At 43.0% G+C, this 16001-nt stretch overlaps 1 protein-coding gene across 2 annotated transcripts in view; it reads left to right on the top strand.

Moving 5' to 3' along the window:
* The window catches only part of NPSR1 (neuropeptide S receptor 1), a 98647-nt gene that overhangs the window by 29499 nt on the left and 53147 nt on the right, over positions 1–16001 (top strand). The window contains exon 4 of one of the 2 annotated variants that reach the window (XM_074573492.1): positions 4147–4435. In XM_074573492.1, the coding sequence (XP_074429593.1) occupies positions 4289–4435 (147 nt within the window). In that variant the 5' untranslated portion in view covers positions 4147–4288. Of the gene's footprint in view, positions 1–3745; positions 4436–16001 lie in introns of those variants that run through there. The other variant, XM_074573493.1, reaches the window with a different exon arrangement.

Below are 16001 nucleotides of genomic sequence, written 5' to 3'. Positions count from 1 at the left end.
ATGCTAAGCAGCTTGTAAGCTAAAGGAAAATGAACTTACGTCAGACAACACGAATTGTGCCGCTAACCTGTGATTTCTGCTCCTCTCCTGTGTGGCGGGGATGTGGGAACACAGCTCTCCAGTGGTCCTGCTCTCCCAGAGTCGGCAGCTGGACGCCTCTGTGCTGCCCCAGATGTTCAACTTCTGGAGAGAAGGCTGCGCATTGGGAAGAGCAGACTGACCTTCCTCTTCCAAGGCCAGAATATAGGAATTTGGATAAGCATGGGGTTTTTTTGTTTGTTTGTTTGGTTGGGTTTTTTTACAGAAAAACAATTAACTTGTTGTTCTTTTAGAAGCAAGAAATACCTCTTTCTCTTTCTTTGTGCAGTTGGATAGCGTTGTTTCTTCTTTGCACTTAATATGATTGTGTTCAACTACACCAGAGTGCAGGAAACTCCAAATAGATAGAACCCAAATATTTTTTCAGTTTACTTCCAATACTGCCTAAATGCAGCAAAGAGAAATCTACTCTGAATTCTCTGTGAAAAGTAATACAGACTTAAGCATCGGAACAGTTAGCTTGGCTGACTTTTGGCAAATTATCAACATCATGCACAACAAATACTGCCACACAGCAGTTTCTACCAGGGAAGACAAAATAGGGAAAAGCATAGCACAGGAGGAGCTACATATTCCTGCATAGTGCCCTCTCCTACTGCTGCTGGGTTTTGGAGAGCAAAGTCCATTGTGGCTGCGACGGCACCTCTACCTGGTGTGGAGTGTCCACACTGTGGCGTACAAAACGACCCATCTCCATCTATTGTGTTTCACAGCTGCTGTGCAGGAAAGACCAGAGTCTCTGCATGAGGAATTTCTGGCTTAAATAATCAATATCTATGCTATTTATTTCGTTCTCGGTCTTTAAAAACTTCGACTCGTTGTGTCTTTTTTTTCCAGAAGCACCTGCTTTTGTCGCATTGTATGCCTCTCTGGATTTCACTTTCTGCAGCTGTGCAAGGTTTCCTTCTCTTTCCCGTAAGGAAAATCATGCCGCTGTGGGGAGATACAATATACGTGTTGCAATGTCCCCCCATGTGCCTGCACATGGAGGATATCAGTGTCGTTACACACTGCAACTGCAGAGTAGTCTCTTCAGCTTTCGCTGGAGCCATTTATGCTCTTAGGTTTTCTGGTCCTCTGGTTCAAGGCTATATTTAAGAAAACTAAACTTGTGTAGATTTTGAGGTCAAGATAATAAGAATGGCCAATGAAGTGGCCCCTGAGACAACTCCTCTATTTTTCTTCCAAATAATCCATTCCCTTGTTTAAAGATTATTTTCAAAATTGCCTAATCTTTCCTGCAGTGTAATACTCAAATGTGAATTTAAGAAAAGCCATTCAAAAAGGTTAAGCAAGCAGTATTACATTTTATTATACATTAGGAACAAAAAGTTAGAATACTAATTTGAGAGCATTTTATATTAAAGCAGAGGGAAGACTCAATTTCTCTCTCTGTAAAACTATCTAAATCTCTTCAAGCACCGAAAGTTCTTGCAGACTTTTCAATGTCCTGGCTAAGGAAAACAACAAAGTCAGTGGTAGGAATCAGTCAGCCAGCCATTTCTTCTCCACAGAAGGACTGCTAGGATTTGATCTTGCCTTTTATAGGCTTTTGAGATTCAGTAATTAAACTTTTATTTCACCATTCATTTCAGAGGTTAATTTCAAATAGTTGGCTTAGTCTCGGGGGGGAGGGGGTGGGGGTGATGGACAGACACAAACCCCAAACCCCAAATTTCGGAGAGCTGGTATGACTTTGTAGAGGTTTGAAAACAAAGTGTTGCATCCTAGAGAATTATGTTAATTATAGATGTGGTGCCACAGACAGCCCATGGCTTCAAATTCTGTGACTAAATGGAAAGAAAACAGTGTTTCAGCAAAACCAGCCATCAACAAACCAGGGCAGTGACAGTGACTGAGAAATACTTAAAGACAGAAAAGCTAATAGTGATGGAAAACTTGAATTGCCCCTGTGTAGACTGCAAAGTGCTGGAGCAGGGCACGGTATAGCCTTTTCTAGCACCATAAGCACCACTTAGTGCAAGCAGCTGGCAAAGCCACAAGAGAAGTCACTCTTGGTTAGTCCTGAGAGCTGTGCACGATGTGGCGTGCAATATAACTACTGAAAAGCCTCTTAGTGCCTGTAATATGCTTGAGCATAACAGCTCTGTAGGAATAAGAGTGCCAAAAAACCCTCCCACATTCAGTGCAATAACTTTTAACTCTAACAAGGAGAATTCTGTAAATATAAGAAAGCAAGGTAAGAAGAAGTAAGAAGAGCAAAAAACTGTCAGGAAGCATTCAGGAAGCTTGGATGCTACATAAATACTTCATAGCAGAGGTTCAGATTCTACCTGTACAATGAGTCGGAAAAAACCTTCAAAAAGATTTCCTCCTCTCTCTTAGATAATATATTAATGAGCATTTCCCAATGGTTTTCATCAAAACATAGTGGTTCTGGAATATTTCTTTTTATCTGAGCCCATTCCAACCTATGCATCATTTGCTGCTGTTGATTACTGGTGCATATGGATCAGGGCCAATCCTTTCTCATCATGACTGGTACTAATTATCTGTATGGGCCTGGATGAACGCTCTCCTCTGAATGACTCCAGGGAAGCTGTGGATGCCCCATCCCTGGAAGTGTTCAAGGCCAGGCTGGACGGGGCTTTGAGCAACCTGGGCTAGTGGGAGGTGTCCCCGCCCGTGGCAGCAGGGTTGGAAGTAAATGATCTTTATGGTCCCCTCCAACCCAAGCCATTCTATGATTCTATGATCTGCTGGAGAGGCCGGAATAATGCTCAGACATCCGGAGGTTTCTCACATCCCTGGAGCAGCCTGGTCCAAAGCCCTAGATAGAGACATGTCTCAACTTGGGAGGGTTCGGAGTCAAAACCTAGACCTGATTTTCACTGCTTGTGCCCCCATCCCCTGCTATTACTGGCCCTGGGAGTTGAAGGTCCCTGCAGCCACCCCTTTCTTGCTGCTCACGTAACCAGACCCACCTGGACTGTGGGGGTGGATGCTGTGGGCATGTTGTGGAGACCCCTGCTCCAGCAGCTGGGCAGAGGGTGTGCTGTGCTGGCCCCAGTGAGGAGTTTAATTCCTCCTGAGCGCCCACATGGCCATCTGTGCTTACACGTGCATAAGCAAAGGACTAGGTTATGCTGTGAGCAGGTAATGGGAAATTGAGTTGGGAGGGAAATTGAGATGGCTGGGAAAACACATCATGTTCTGCTTAGGGTTGCATTGGTATTAAGGCAGAGCACCTCCACAAAGCTGAACAAGTTCTGGATTTACATGTGATTATGTGCTACGGTCAGGGAAGGTGTGCACAATCTCACCTGCTGTCTTGATATAAACCCAGGGTAACGCAACTAGAGACAGGGAAAAACATCCGAATCAATGGAGGGTAAGTGAACTAAGAGCCCAGAAAATCAGTAAGTAGAAAGATAATTGATTATCTTGTTCTGAAGAGTCCTTGAGCCTCTAAGTGACACCAGCAATCCCTTGGAGCCATACCTTTCCAGGCAGGCTCTCCATATGGAGAAGAAAGCACTGCCCATACTGAGTGTGCATCAGGTTTGAGCTCTTTGCAAAGATAAGTGCGAAGGCCTATTTAAGGTATTTTTTTTTCTTGGTGAAGGCAACTTCAGAAGTCAGACAGACACTGACAGCGAAATTGTGATAGCTTAATCTTAAAAATTTAATAGGGTTTTGCTAATACAGGAGAGCGTGTTAGTGCTTGTATATGGATATAGCATAATTCTGCAGGTAATTGAAATCAAAGCGGGTTGAGCTAGGGTAAATAAGCAAAGCTGCTGAGGGGAATAGCCAGGCTCCTGAGCTGAATGCAGGGAGGAGGTCCATGCTTTTACAGGTGTGCCTGACTCCAGAGCTGGCAACTTTTGGGGTGCAAGATAGTCCAGAGTCCACAAGGCACATGGCTGGGTCCACGTGTGCTGACTTTCTTACCGGCTGCCGCTCCTGCTGCTGGAAAGAGCATGTGGAGGGCTGTCGTCAGAGTTGTAGCGAAGGAGAGCTCAAAGGGACAATGCCAGCTTGGCTTTTTTTTTTTCTTTTTTTTCTTTTTTTTTTATCACTCAGCTGCACTGAAGCCCGACGCCTCTGGTAGCCAGCGGTGGAGCAGTGAGGAGCTGGTTCTGTTGCTGCGCTTTTACAGGAGAAGCCTGGCTGCGTTAACTCTCACAAAAACAAGAACCTAGACAACTCGCAACAAAATCCAGTGATGGAGGTCGGCTCCACAGAAGCCAGCAGCAGCTCCCAGGGAGGCACCGGCTGGCTGGATCTTACCCTTGTCACCTGCACTGAAACGGTGACTTTCACGGAAGTGGTGACAGAAGAGGAGTGGGGATCCTTTTACTATTCTTTTAAGGTATTCATTTAAGGCGTGCGTTACTTTTCTCACATGCTTGCAGCTTTGGTGCATTTTCAGCACCTCTGTGGGGAGGCAAGTAGGATTATTGAACTTTTTTGCCCAGATATTTGTGGGTTTTTCCCCTGCAAAGACAGCGGACAGCATGTGTGAGGCGTTTACTGAAAAACAAAATAGTTGTAGGAATTGGAGTTCAGACTTTCAGTCCAAGAAGGGACAATACTGTTTTTCTATAGAGGTATTGTAGTTACAAGTGCACCTGTAGACAAAAGCTTGTATTAGTTCAACACATCTTTTGTGTAATTTCTTACAAACATCATCTTGACATAAGGGGTTTCTTTTCAATTTTCCAGCTGCAACAAACATTGTACACAAGCGAGAAGGTTTTTTGCAGGGTTTTTTTGTTGTTTGGTTGTTTGTTTTTTTTTAGTCACGAGGGCAGATTCAAATTAGTTGGTTTGTTTGCTTTTAACTTGAACGGGGGATGCAGCATCTCTTGAAAGCTGCTGTTAAGAATGCACCAGATGAATCATTCAGTAGTGAATGCTGTTGAATGACATGGGAAGTGTATTCATTCATCTCCCCAAACAAATATCACCCTTGCAACATATGAATGTAGGAAAAAAGATGAAAGAAGTACTGAAATTCATCTTTCCTTCAGATTTCTGTGCCTGTTCTCATTGCTTAATTTCATGCTGCCTGCCATGTGTCACTCCGGTGTTGTGACACATAGTACAAGTTAAGTAGAAGTTATTAAAAGTCTGACAAGGAGTACCCTGCCATTCCTTCTGGAGCTCAGGACCAGAGAGATCACTTTCAGTTGGAAAGGTACAGGCACTTACAACATTTGACAATATGTTGGGTAAAAGGAGATATGTTCAGAGGCAATTTTGATTCCTGTGAGACTGTTAGCGCTCTGATACAATGCCAGTGAAATCAGTGGAATTACAACAGGTTTCCACGTCTGCTAAGGAAAAAGTTGATCTGTAGTTCTACGGTTAATTAATTATGGTTTCTTCTAACATGCTGCTGATATGTTTTTTTCTTGATAAGACAGTACTTTCTTATCTAGGACTTCAAGGATGAAAATCCTTTTTCTTTGTCTTTTTTTTTTTTTTTTGCCTCCATGCCTAAAATGTTCTTGAAAAAAGCAGAAGCGACAAGAAAAATATTTTTAACAACTTTATCTCCTTTCTTTTCTCCACACTTAGGGCTGTAAATCTGAACAATGTCACGGGAGCAGTATTCTATAATGTTAAAAGTGACAATTAATTCTGTGATTAGAAAGTCCTCAGGCAGAAAAATGCTCCTTAATAGGGAGATTGAGGAAATTACAATAATTAGGGAACCATGGATAGTCATGCATGCCCATCCATTGCTAAAGGAAACTTGATTCTGTTAGCTGAGAGCTTCTCATTAGACTTGCACTCCTCTGTCAGACATCTAGCTCTGGCATATATAGCATGAACTTTGCAAGGAGGTTGACTGATTTCGCATCAATTACTAGCTGTAGATAGGCATGGAAATATTTTGACTCTGGAGACAAGTGACAGCTGGTGCTGCTGCAGGAAAGGAGGGATAAAGCACCTGCTCTGACGACTACGGTGCAGGGAAGACAGGGCTCCCTGCCAGCAATTTCAGCTCTCTGTAAAAGCTCACATGTGGAAGGTGCTGCTGATACCTGCTGAGTTGGTTGGCTGTCCTCCACCAGCGCTGCCCACGTTGTGGATGTGTCCTTGCCCCTTCCAGCAAGCCAAGCAGCATCCCCTTGCTCTTCACAAGGGTTAAGTAGCTACAGCAATAAAAGGTTCAGCTTGGAATTGGGTGATTAAAAACCAGATCTCAGTGCTCAAAACATAGCTACAAATGGGGGTTTGGCCTTTTATTGGGATTTTCGAACACATTGTAGCCCATGGCTGACAGTTAAGGCAGGCTGGATGAACAGCCACAACACAGGTTATCTCCACAGCCTGCGTGCCGGGATGCAGAAGTCCAACACAGGGCACACAAGTCATTTCTGTTTGGGAAATGCAGGTGTAACCCGTCTTACCAAAGTGGTCATAGGAAAACATGACCTAAGCAGATCAACGGAGACAAGGGAACGATGCTCACTCCGTACCTGGAACAGTTCCTGTGTTAATGACTTTTTAATTATTTTACCCAAGGACAGCCACGTAGCGTATCTTACACGCTGCTCGAACGACAGGAGCAAGCGCTGGTTTCTTCTTTTCCTCCCATGCTTCAAAAGGACAGCCTGTACCCGCCTAAGGTAGTGTCTGTGTTGTACTGTTGTGGCAATGTGACAAAAGTAAAATAATGCGCCTTAGAGCATTTCAGTGCCAAAAAGTCCTGTTATGCGATAAGCTGTGAGTGCTTCCCAGCTCCCTGTTTCAGAAGCATTTGAGTTTCTGTCCATTCCTCTTCAGAGCTTAACAGCTAAATCCTGCACTGCTTCAGATTGGAAAGCATTTTGCCAGTTGAATTAGATTATTTATTTTTTTCGTTTTTTTTGTCTGGGAAATGAAGCATTTCATCCACTTGGGGGAACGCACATTTGCCTTCTGGTAGTCATTACCATAGCCCCTTGCCCAGCCACTAGCCAAGGCTTTGCCCATGAAGTCTGCTATGGGGCCGTGGCCATGCGTGCTAACTAGGCTGGCTCTTGGGGCACAGAGTCACAGCCTTTGGGGCAGGATTGGGTGCACCCATGCACCACACAGTGTGCAAGATGAGCTGGTGCTTCCCACAGCGAAGGCACTGGCTCATCCCCACGTCTACATTCAGGTCTTCCTGCTCTGTTATGGCAAATGGTCCCTGAAAGCCCAGACCGTATTTCTTGCCACGTACATTTACATGAGGCATCCAGGTAGCTTACTGTCTTGAACCACGAGCATCAGAAGTCCTCTTGACTGTGTCAGCACCAAATTCAGAACAGATGTGCAAATTGGTGTTAATTACAGCTCCAACCTCCCAGGCCAAAGGAGAGTTCATTACATCCCTTTACAATCTCCCTCATATGCATTTAATCTATGTGTAAAAGGGCTCTCAGCGAGTGTCAACTGCCCTCTGCCAAATACAGTAATACAGAAAAGAACGGAGATCATGTGAACACCTGTGGCCTTCCTCCACTTTAGGACCTTCTTAACTCTGTGAACCTCATGAGGCGCAAACCAGAAACCTGCCTGGAGAGAAGCTGGAATCTCAGAATAAGTTCACCCTGTTGTCCGCAGGGCTGGCCAGCTTTATCACGGCTGGAGGAAGCACCTCAACTTGCCAGGCCCCCAGCAGCCCCAAAGCTCCTCCCTAATCCCAGGGATAGGAGTCCTCCTGACAGCTTGTCCTCAGAGAGGAGTAGGGCTCATCTCTTTCATAAGAGATCTGCTGAGAAACAGGATGCCCTACTTTGATGCAACAGAGTGCTTGAAAGGAGAAAAGTCCCATCTGCCATTCCTTTCTCAGTGGGACTGTGTTCCCACCATCATCTCCTGCCTCCCAGGAGTGTTGGCTGACTTCCATGATCTAGTGCCTTTTCTTATTTTGTTTTCTGATGTGTAGAGTTGAACCCTCACCTGTGCAGCAGGACACAAAGGTTTTGTCGTTTACTCCCAAGGTTGTTTGGTAACCCCAGTCTCTCCCCTGCCAGGCGGGAACCCCAATCACTGGCCCACATGTTGACATCCTACGCCCTCTGGCCCCGTGAGACCTGGTCTCTGTGCCGTGCAGTGTCGCCACAGCAGTGATGCTGAAGTGCTAGAGCTATCAGGAGGAACAACATGAACATCAGCTCCACCACAAATTATTTTATATGTATAATCTAATTCCCAATTTTTTTCAGGAAGGAATGTTTGACTCTCTGACTGTTTTCCCCCCACACTGTAGCATTCCCAGTACCTTCATGTTTTAGTCCACATAGCTCAGGTATTAAACAGGACTGTATAGCCATGCCAGAGTAAGCACAAATCTAAGAGTATGTGCTGCTTATCCATGGAGCCTAAAGCTCTTTACAAAGGTAAGGGCTTAACCTTTCCAGCAAAAAGCTGAGGAGACCAATGCGTGGAGAGAAGGTTTGTGTTGACTTGTTTTTCAGGATTATCAGGTAACAAGGATTTGGCTCCAGGTGTCCTCAGAGCATGTTTAAGTCAGAATCTGTTGTACGTATCATTTCATCCAAATGCAGGAGTCTGTCTGTCTCCTGGAAAGCATTCGCCTATGCTATTGCTCATTCTCATTTTCAAGCACACCTCACAAAGCATCCCATCATTGAATACATAATAGAAAAATAATAATGGGTGCTGTCAAATTTCTGAGGTAATCTCTGCAAATGCAATCATACATTTTAGAAAAATAGGCGTATCAAATAATTCATAAGTAACTTCGCAATCTTTTGGTGGGGGGAGAGGAGGAGAATTAAGTCTACACAAATAAGGTGTCAGGAATTCCTGAACACAGCCTCTGAAATATGCCATAGCGGCTGTTGCTACTCCTGAGATGCCGCACTGAGAATGTAATAGCTTATCTCCTTGTGAAACAAATCTGCAGTGCTTTTGGCCAGGCTGGCTTCATCTTGTAGCTTAAATGCAAAACAGAAGTGATCTGTCTGTATGACAGCCGGGCTGGGGGTGGCTGTGAGCCAACTGATTTAGGTGGGTTTATACTAGCAACCCTCATACTTCTGACTTCATGGTCCACACAGCCACAGAGTTTGCATCTGTCTGCCTCTTCTATATAAATATGCCTAGAAAGTATTAATTTCCTCAGGCTTTTTTTTTAGATGTTTTAACTGTACAGATTAGGTATACTTAATAATTTTCCCCCTTTTTGTGATTAAGAAAAAACAGCATTTCACAGTTTTTAACAGGGCCATCAAAATCATACAATTATGGAAGGACCATTGAGTGACCTAATATTACCTCTTCATGTTGATAATGTTCTAGGAAAAATAGATAGGTACACCGTGAAAAATATATCTTTCCTGATTACATTAAAATTAAGGATACCTGCTTGTCATCTTCTGCACAAGTTTCCTAGGGAGAAACAGGTAAAAGAATCCTGCAATAACTGAGCAGTACTGTTGCCATTTATTATCCCTCTTGTACCAAAACGCAACAGAATGGCAAATGCTAGTAAATGCTGGTAATGCTGGTAAAATTCTATTGTTACCATTTGTTATTGACTGAAATTCTTCCCCTCTGTTCCAGTCACACCTATGGAGGATTTTTGGGTAGGGTGAGGGTGGTTTGTTTGGCTGTTGTTTGAGCTTGGAAAGATCACGGCAATTCACATGCATTAAATGCTGCACACTGAAACGCCCCTGCCTGGCCTGTGATGGTGAAGTCAGAGCTAAGAAACACATTTTAAAAACCTGGGGATTCACAAAAAATTTTGCTAGATTTCAAAAAGAAGTGAAAGCAATTTTAATAACATAATTACCCCTCTCCATGAGAAAGTGTCCTGATTTACTGACTAGGCCTCCTCAACTGATCTGTTTCCCTAAGTATAAAAGGGTGAAAATATGATAGATTTTTCCTCTATGTAACATGTTAAAATTCACAGACTATGAGTGCAAAGCCATATAGACACAAGGACAGGGAAAACTGCTTCTCAAGTTTGGCAGAACAGAAAACACCAGCCTGGGTCCCTTCCAGCTGTGCCCTTCTTCCAACCATAAGGACCTGTGGAGAAGTGACTGTTGACAGCCCCTCTGGCGTGTTGTGAAGGCCTCGTGTGGCAGCACATCCCAGGATCGCCAGAAGGACCTGTAGCCATGTGCTAGCAGGATAACACGGCCATCCTGTGAGAAATCATCTCAGTAAAGCAGCCTCTGTGCAGAAGCAGATATGAAAACTATCAGGCATGACCATTGCCATTGAAATGGGAAAGCAGCGGTCCCAGAGGCAAACCTGGGGCTGAACTAGCACTTACGAAGTTTGAATCAGGCTCCATTCCAGGCAATGCTAGCAAAAAAAAGATAAATAATCAACTCCTAGAGGGCTTGCTCCCTGCCCAAACATGTTTCTCTCAAATTCAGTCATAGTGGAAGCACTTTGAAGGACAAAATATAAAACTTAGCTTTGAACTTTCTCTTTTCTCAGTCTTTCTTATCTTCACATGAGTTTTCCCAGAGCTTTTCAGTGTCAATCAAATTGCTTTCCCAGAATTTTCAGGAACATCTTGTGTGAACTCTGTATGGAGACATCTTCTCATTTTTGCCTTGCTAGACGGAGAACGTTCCTTCAAAATGTGCTTGTATTACAGGACAATTTCTGCTGCTTGTGACAAGTAGGGTATGAAATGTCAGTGATCTTCGCAGTTGTTAGTGTGTTTCTTTCTCACTGAGACAAGGTCTACCTGCAAATGAATCAAGGGCAATCCAACCATTTTTGTATTTTCCCCAAATCTACCTTCCTTCCCCCCGCCGCCCCAGATTTCTTTGGCATTAGGAGGCAGTTTGAATTAATCATCTGAACTTTCACGTTCAGGTGCCTGACATTTACTGTATGAGGCTTACTTCTAGCCTAAGTATGCCCACTGCTGTCCCACTTTTGGCAAAATATTTGGTGCCCCTTACTTTGTTCCTTCTTGACAGTCAGAACTGCTAGTTACATCTAAGTATGTGTAACACACCTACAGCATACGCCTACACACCAACAGAGATTGATGTTGTTTTTCTCGCAACGCAACTTGTGTTGAAAGTTTCAAGGCAAGAAGAAGTAGGAATGCTTCTTCCAGTGGGCACTTTAACCAAGTTTCTTCTTTCTTAAGAAGAAGTTAAAGAACATTTATTTTGTAGCTGATAAAACCAACAACAGTCATGATCCCTTCAGTGGCATCATACTTTATTTCTGAGAGCTCATTGTTTAAGCTGGTCACACCCTGGCAGAAATTCTTCATCTCAGGCTTCTGTGGAAGCATAAGACAAGTGCCACCTTATGCTTTTTAAGTGTTTTTTCCTAAGACTAATATGTCTGTGTTATTCCCATGCCAGTAGCCTTTACACCGTACTTTTGACTTGCAGGGTGAATTTTATTTTATGTAAAGATTCCCACAAAGATCTGAGTTATTCATGTTTCTACGATACAATAAATAATATACAACTTGTGCAAAACGCTCATCTGATTATGTCTGTATAAGTACGTTTTAGTTTTAAGCACATTCCTTAAGAAAATAGGTCTTATGCGTACTTGTGTGTGCATAATAATTCAGGTAGGGAAGGACTTCTGGAGGTCACCTGCACCAGCTGCTCGAAAGCAAATTCAAATTATGCCAGATTGCTCAGGGACATTTCCACTCAAGTTTTGAATATCTCCAGGGATGGAGATCCTGCAGCCTCTCTGGGCTCCCATCCCAGTGAGATGAACCCTCACCCTCACGATGAACATTTTTTTCCTAATATCTAATCAAAATGTCCCATGTTACAACTCTTAGTTGTGGCCTCTTGTCCTTTCGTTGTGCACTTCTGAGAAGAACCTGGCTCCACCTTCTCTGAACCCTCCCTTTAGATAATTGTAGGTAGCAGTTAGACCCCACAAGGCTCCTCTAGGGTTTCTGCTGTGGAGGAACGTGGCAGTATGAGACAGAGGGTTTTTTATTTATTTTTGCTTTGTTTATTTAGTTTTAAAAACTTTATGAATTATGTTAGAGGTTGTGCCAGTACCTCTAAGACTCCTTAATTAAATTGTGCCGATGAGTGTCTATCTTTGATTTTTGTCAGCGTTGCAGCCCAAAGTGCAATTTGCCTTAGAGGTAAACTAAACTGACTATAAATCCCTGACTGGAATCAGTCAAACTGCATGGCACCTGTCTGCCTGAGGAAAACTAATCTTCCTGGTTTGCTTTTTTAGGGGGTTGGGTTTTGGTTTTTTTGTTCCATCGGAAAAGGGGGATGTTAAAATAGCAAATCTATCCTGAACATTGAAAGTTCAAGGTTCCAGAACTTGTACAATGGGGTCAAAATAATGCAAAATCTAGACTCCTCCATTTTCTTGCATGGCCTATAATTAAAGTGATTATTTCAGAGGGTGAGAAAATATTTTTCTCTTTTTTTCCTCCTTTAAGAAAGTTCACCACTACTAGTGGCGAACCTGACCATGAGCATGACAGTTCCCCAATTTAGCAAGAAGATTTATGTGTTCTTCGTATGTGTCGAGAAGAACATCCTTAGAAAATCGTTTAGCTTGCTCCATGATTACCTCTTTCTTACAATCTCAATTGCTGCAATCAGTCACACTAGGAACATAATTTTTAAAATATACCAAAGGTAAGCAGTCAGATAATTTGCGTATTCCCAGAATTTAATCAACAAGCAAGAAGCAGCCATTCAGAGACTTGAGCCACTACTGACCTGAGATATGAGAGATCAGAGCCTCTTCTTCACCCAGGTGACCAAGGACATGGAGCAGGAAGGCACCAGGTCAGTGAGGACATGAATTCACTACAGACCTCCTCGCCTTACACTAGGAGGCCAGCCGGTCACGTTAAGAAGGGAGTACCTCTCCCTCTCTTTTTCTGTTTATTAGCTCATTTCTTCCTGGCAACCCATTTTTTCCAAGCTGTATCCCAACCGGCCTCAACAGCTAGAACAAAGCTGTTTCATGTTGTGTTCCTGTTCAAGTACAAACGTGCTTTGTCCATTGATAGTTGAACCCCTCCTCTTAGGCAACTGCTGTGATATCAGGTAAAGGCTTCTGCACCTCAAGACACGAGCAACAGCATCTCCATTGGGATGGGCTATTAGATATATCCACATTCCACAGCCACAGCTGGTGTCCCCCAACAGAGGGGATATAAATCCTGAGAAATGAGTGAGCAAGGAAGTTGGCCGGGGAGAACTGGAAGGAGGGATGGCATTGTGGCACCAAAATGTCTCCCAGTGGCTCTGAGAGGATTTAACTATGGTCTCGATTAAAGCTGCTCACAGGGATGATCTTTGTCTCAAATATAAAGCAGAATAACCTCATGCTATTGCAACCTATGAATTCAGAAATTTTTGTCAGAGAGATAAAATAACAAGCCTCTTCTACAACCAAAGGAAAATGCACACAATCTTCAGACAGGTTTTCTGGGTTACATTTCACCCATGAAGCGACTTGTTTCATTGACTAAAGCTGGTTTTAATCTTAAAGCCAAACAAATTAGCCAAACATGAATATGTGCTCCAGATGTCAAGCACTTCCATGCTCCAAACATAGCAGTCTTGTGGAATAGCAGTGCATGCAATGGTTGTAGTCAAGCCAAGGAAGTCCTCTTGACTTTGATTTACTCCGTGACCTCAATTAAGTCAGCAGCATCTTTATGTTTTCTAATCTAAAAGAGCTGGTGTATGTAACTAGTCTCTCTCATTGCATTCTCATGTGCTACAGTTAGCGATGTCCATTTCAGAAGCAGCCCTTGCCAAAAAAAAGCTTCTACACAGGGGTTTGGCAGATGTTATTATCTATCTTTTCATCCTGAACACTGCTGATGTCTGTGCAACATGTTATTAAACAATGTTTTTGTAAATCACCTCGCTGAAGGTTATTGCAAAAAGAGGATTTCTGCTTGATGAATAAACAAGACATGAAATGAAAATTCTCTATGTCTAAGCAACCTTAAGGTGACCAATAAACCAGAATTATAGAAAAATGCAGCTAGATTGAAATTCAGGGATCAATCAGCTATCATTCTAATCTAATAGCTATTTTTAAGACCTTCATAGATAGAGTTTTCACTGACTCAATCAATCTATATATATTGTATTTTTTAAGTCAATTTTTTAATAAGGTCAGTCTGAATTCTGTGCTGTAGTTTTAATTCACTGATTTTGGACAATCTGCAGTAGATCTAAGAAGACATTATTCCCTTCCTTTTTTACATCAGTCTTTTTGTGTCTTCAAGGCTCTGTTCATATTTCCCTGCAGTCTGCTTTTTTGCTAGATTAAGCAACTTAATTCATTCGGGTTTTTTTCTCCTGGCTATACCCTCTCGCCTGCTGTCAATTCATTGCTCGGTGTCTCTCTGGAAGCCTGGTGCCCAGGAATGGGCACGGTACAGCGTCTGGGTACAGTGGAAGAATTAAAGCAGAGGCACGCAAGACTAGTGTCGATCCCATGACGGTGATTGTCGCTCTCTTGGCAGGGTGGCATTATTACATGATGCTCCACTTGTGGGGCACTTTACCTGCTGCATGCAGGGGAGATGTTTTGAAGGCTCGCCCAAGCCGGTGTCATTACACCCATTGCACTGTACCGTCCCACGCTTCTCCTTTGTTGAACAGCATCTTGCTTTTTTTTCCAGTCCATGTTTCCAATTCATCAAGATCATTTTGAATTCTAATCCTAGCCTCCATGAAGGCCTGTATCACGGTGGGCATCCCATTAATAACCACAGAAGTTTCCATTCTGCAAGCTAACACAAACTGAGAGAGGCTGCAGTGATTTAAGTTGCCTATTGTTATAGCTCCTTAATCCCCAAGAATGAGATCTGTTTCTCTTCTCTCTGGATGGCAGCTACCACAAATAGATTAATAGAAACTTTGGCTTTATTCCTTTGTCTATGTCTTTTCAAACTTACCTCTCCTGTATTCAGCTTTTGCACCTTTTAGGTTATCTTTTGTAGTCTGGTTTAATCGTACGTTTCAGTAGAGCCTTAGCCTGAAATTGTTAAACTGTTAAGCGGTGCTTTTTAACTTGGCAGGAGGGGATTTAAACTGACCATATGTGCTGCGCTCCTGTGGTCGAGAAACACCCCTCTAACACAGTCTCTGTTGCTCCATAGGTATTTCTTCTGCAGGAAATGGAAGAAGATTTGAGTGTCAGATCCTTAGTCTGTTTGTACCCATATGAGTATAATATAGGAATACAGAATTTCTTTCAAGAAAATGCTCTCCTGATTTTATACTAGAGAATATGGGAACAAGTCTTGTCCCTCAGTTTTCTTCATGAGTGAAAGATCTTTTCTAAAACAGAAAAGACAAACCAAACCCTGAGGGAAACCCACTGATTTCAAGGACAAACATGATGTGAAATCTTGCTTTTTTTTTATTTCAATTGCCTTCCAAAACTACAATTCCTTCCAATTCCTGTACAAAGCAAAGCATCCCCGTAAAAACAGTCCCACCGTGTCTCTGCCACATATTTTGAAGGGAAAATTCCAAGAAATTCAAGAGATTTACAGACGCACAAAAAAGGTGGAGGTTTTTTTTTGTCTAAAAGCTAAGCATCCAGCCCACACAAGGTCTCTCATCTAGGTCACTCTATAATCAGTGGAGACAGGCCATCCCAAGGTAGGTGAGATGAATGGTGACTCATCTCCAAGATACTGCTATTATCTAGACTACACTATGCCAATTTAGAGCAGTTGTCTCCCTTTAGAACTTTAAAGCTAGGTGAGATGACCCAAATGGTAGATTACGCTGGGAAAAGTTATCACGCTGGGAAAAGGGAAACCACCTAAACAGAGCCTTCATTGTACGCTTAAGCTAATCTGTGGGTTCAGGCACAGAGTGCAGCCTCAGATTGCTCATACACCAGGTCTTGCCTTTCCTGCATGCCCATGTAACCCACAGGGTAGCGTGGCTCCCTACCTGGAG

The sequence above is a fragment of the Larus michahellis genome, chromosome 2, assembly GCF_964199755.1.
Source record: "Larus michahellis chromosome 2, bLarMic1.1, whole genome shotgun sequence".
Lineage (NCBI taxonomy): Eukaryota > Metazoa > Chordata > Aves > Charadriiformes > Laridae > Larus > Larus michahellis.
The sequence above is the reverse complement of the archived record's forward strand: the minus strand, read 5'-3'. Positions and strand labels throughout refer to the sequence as shown.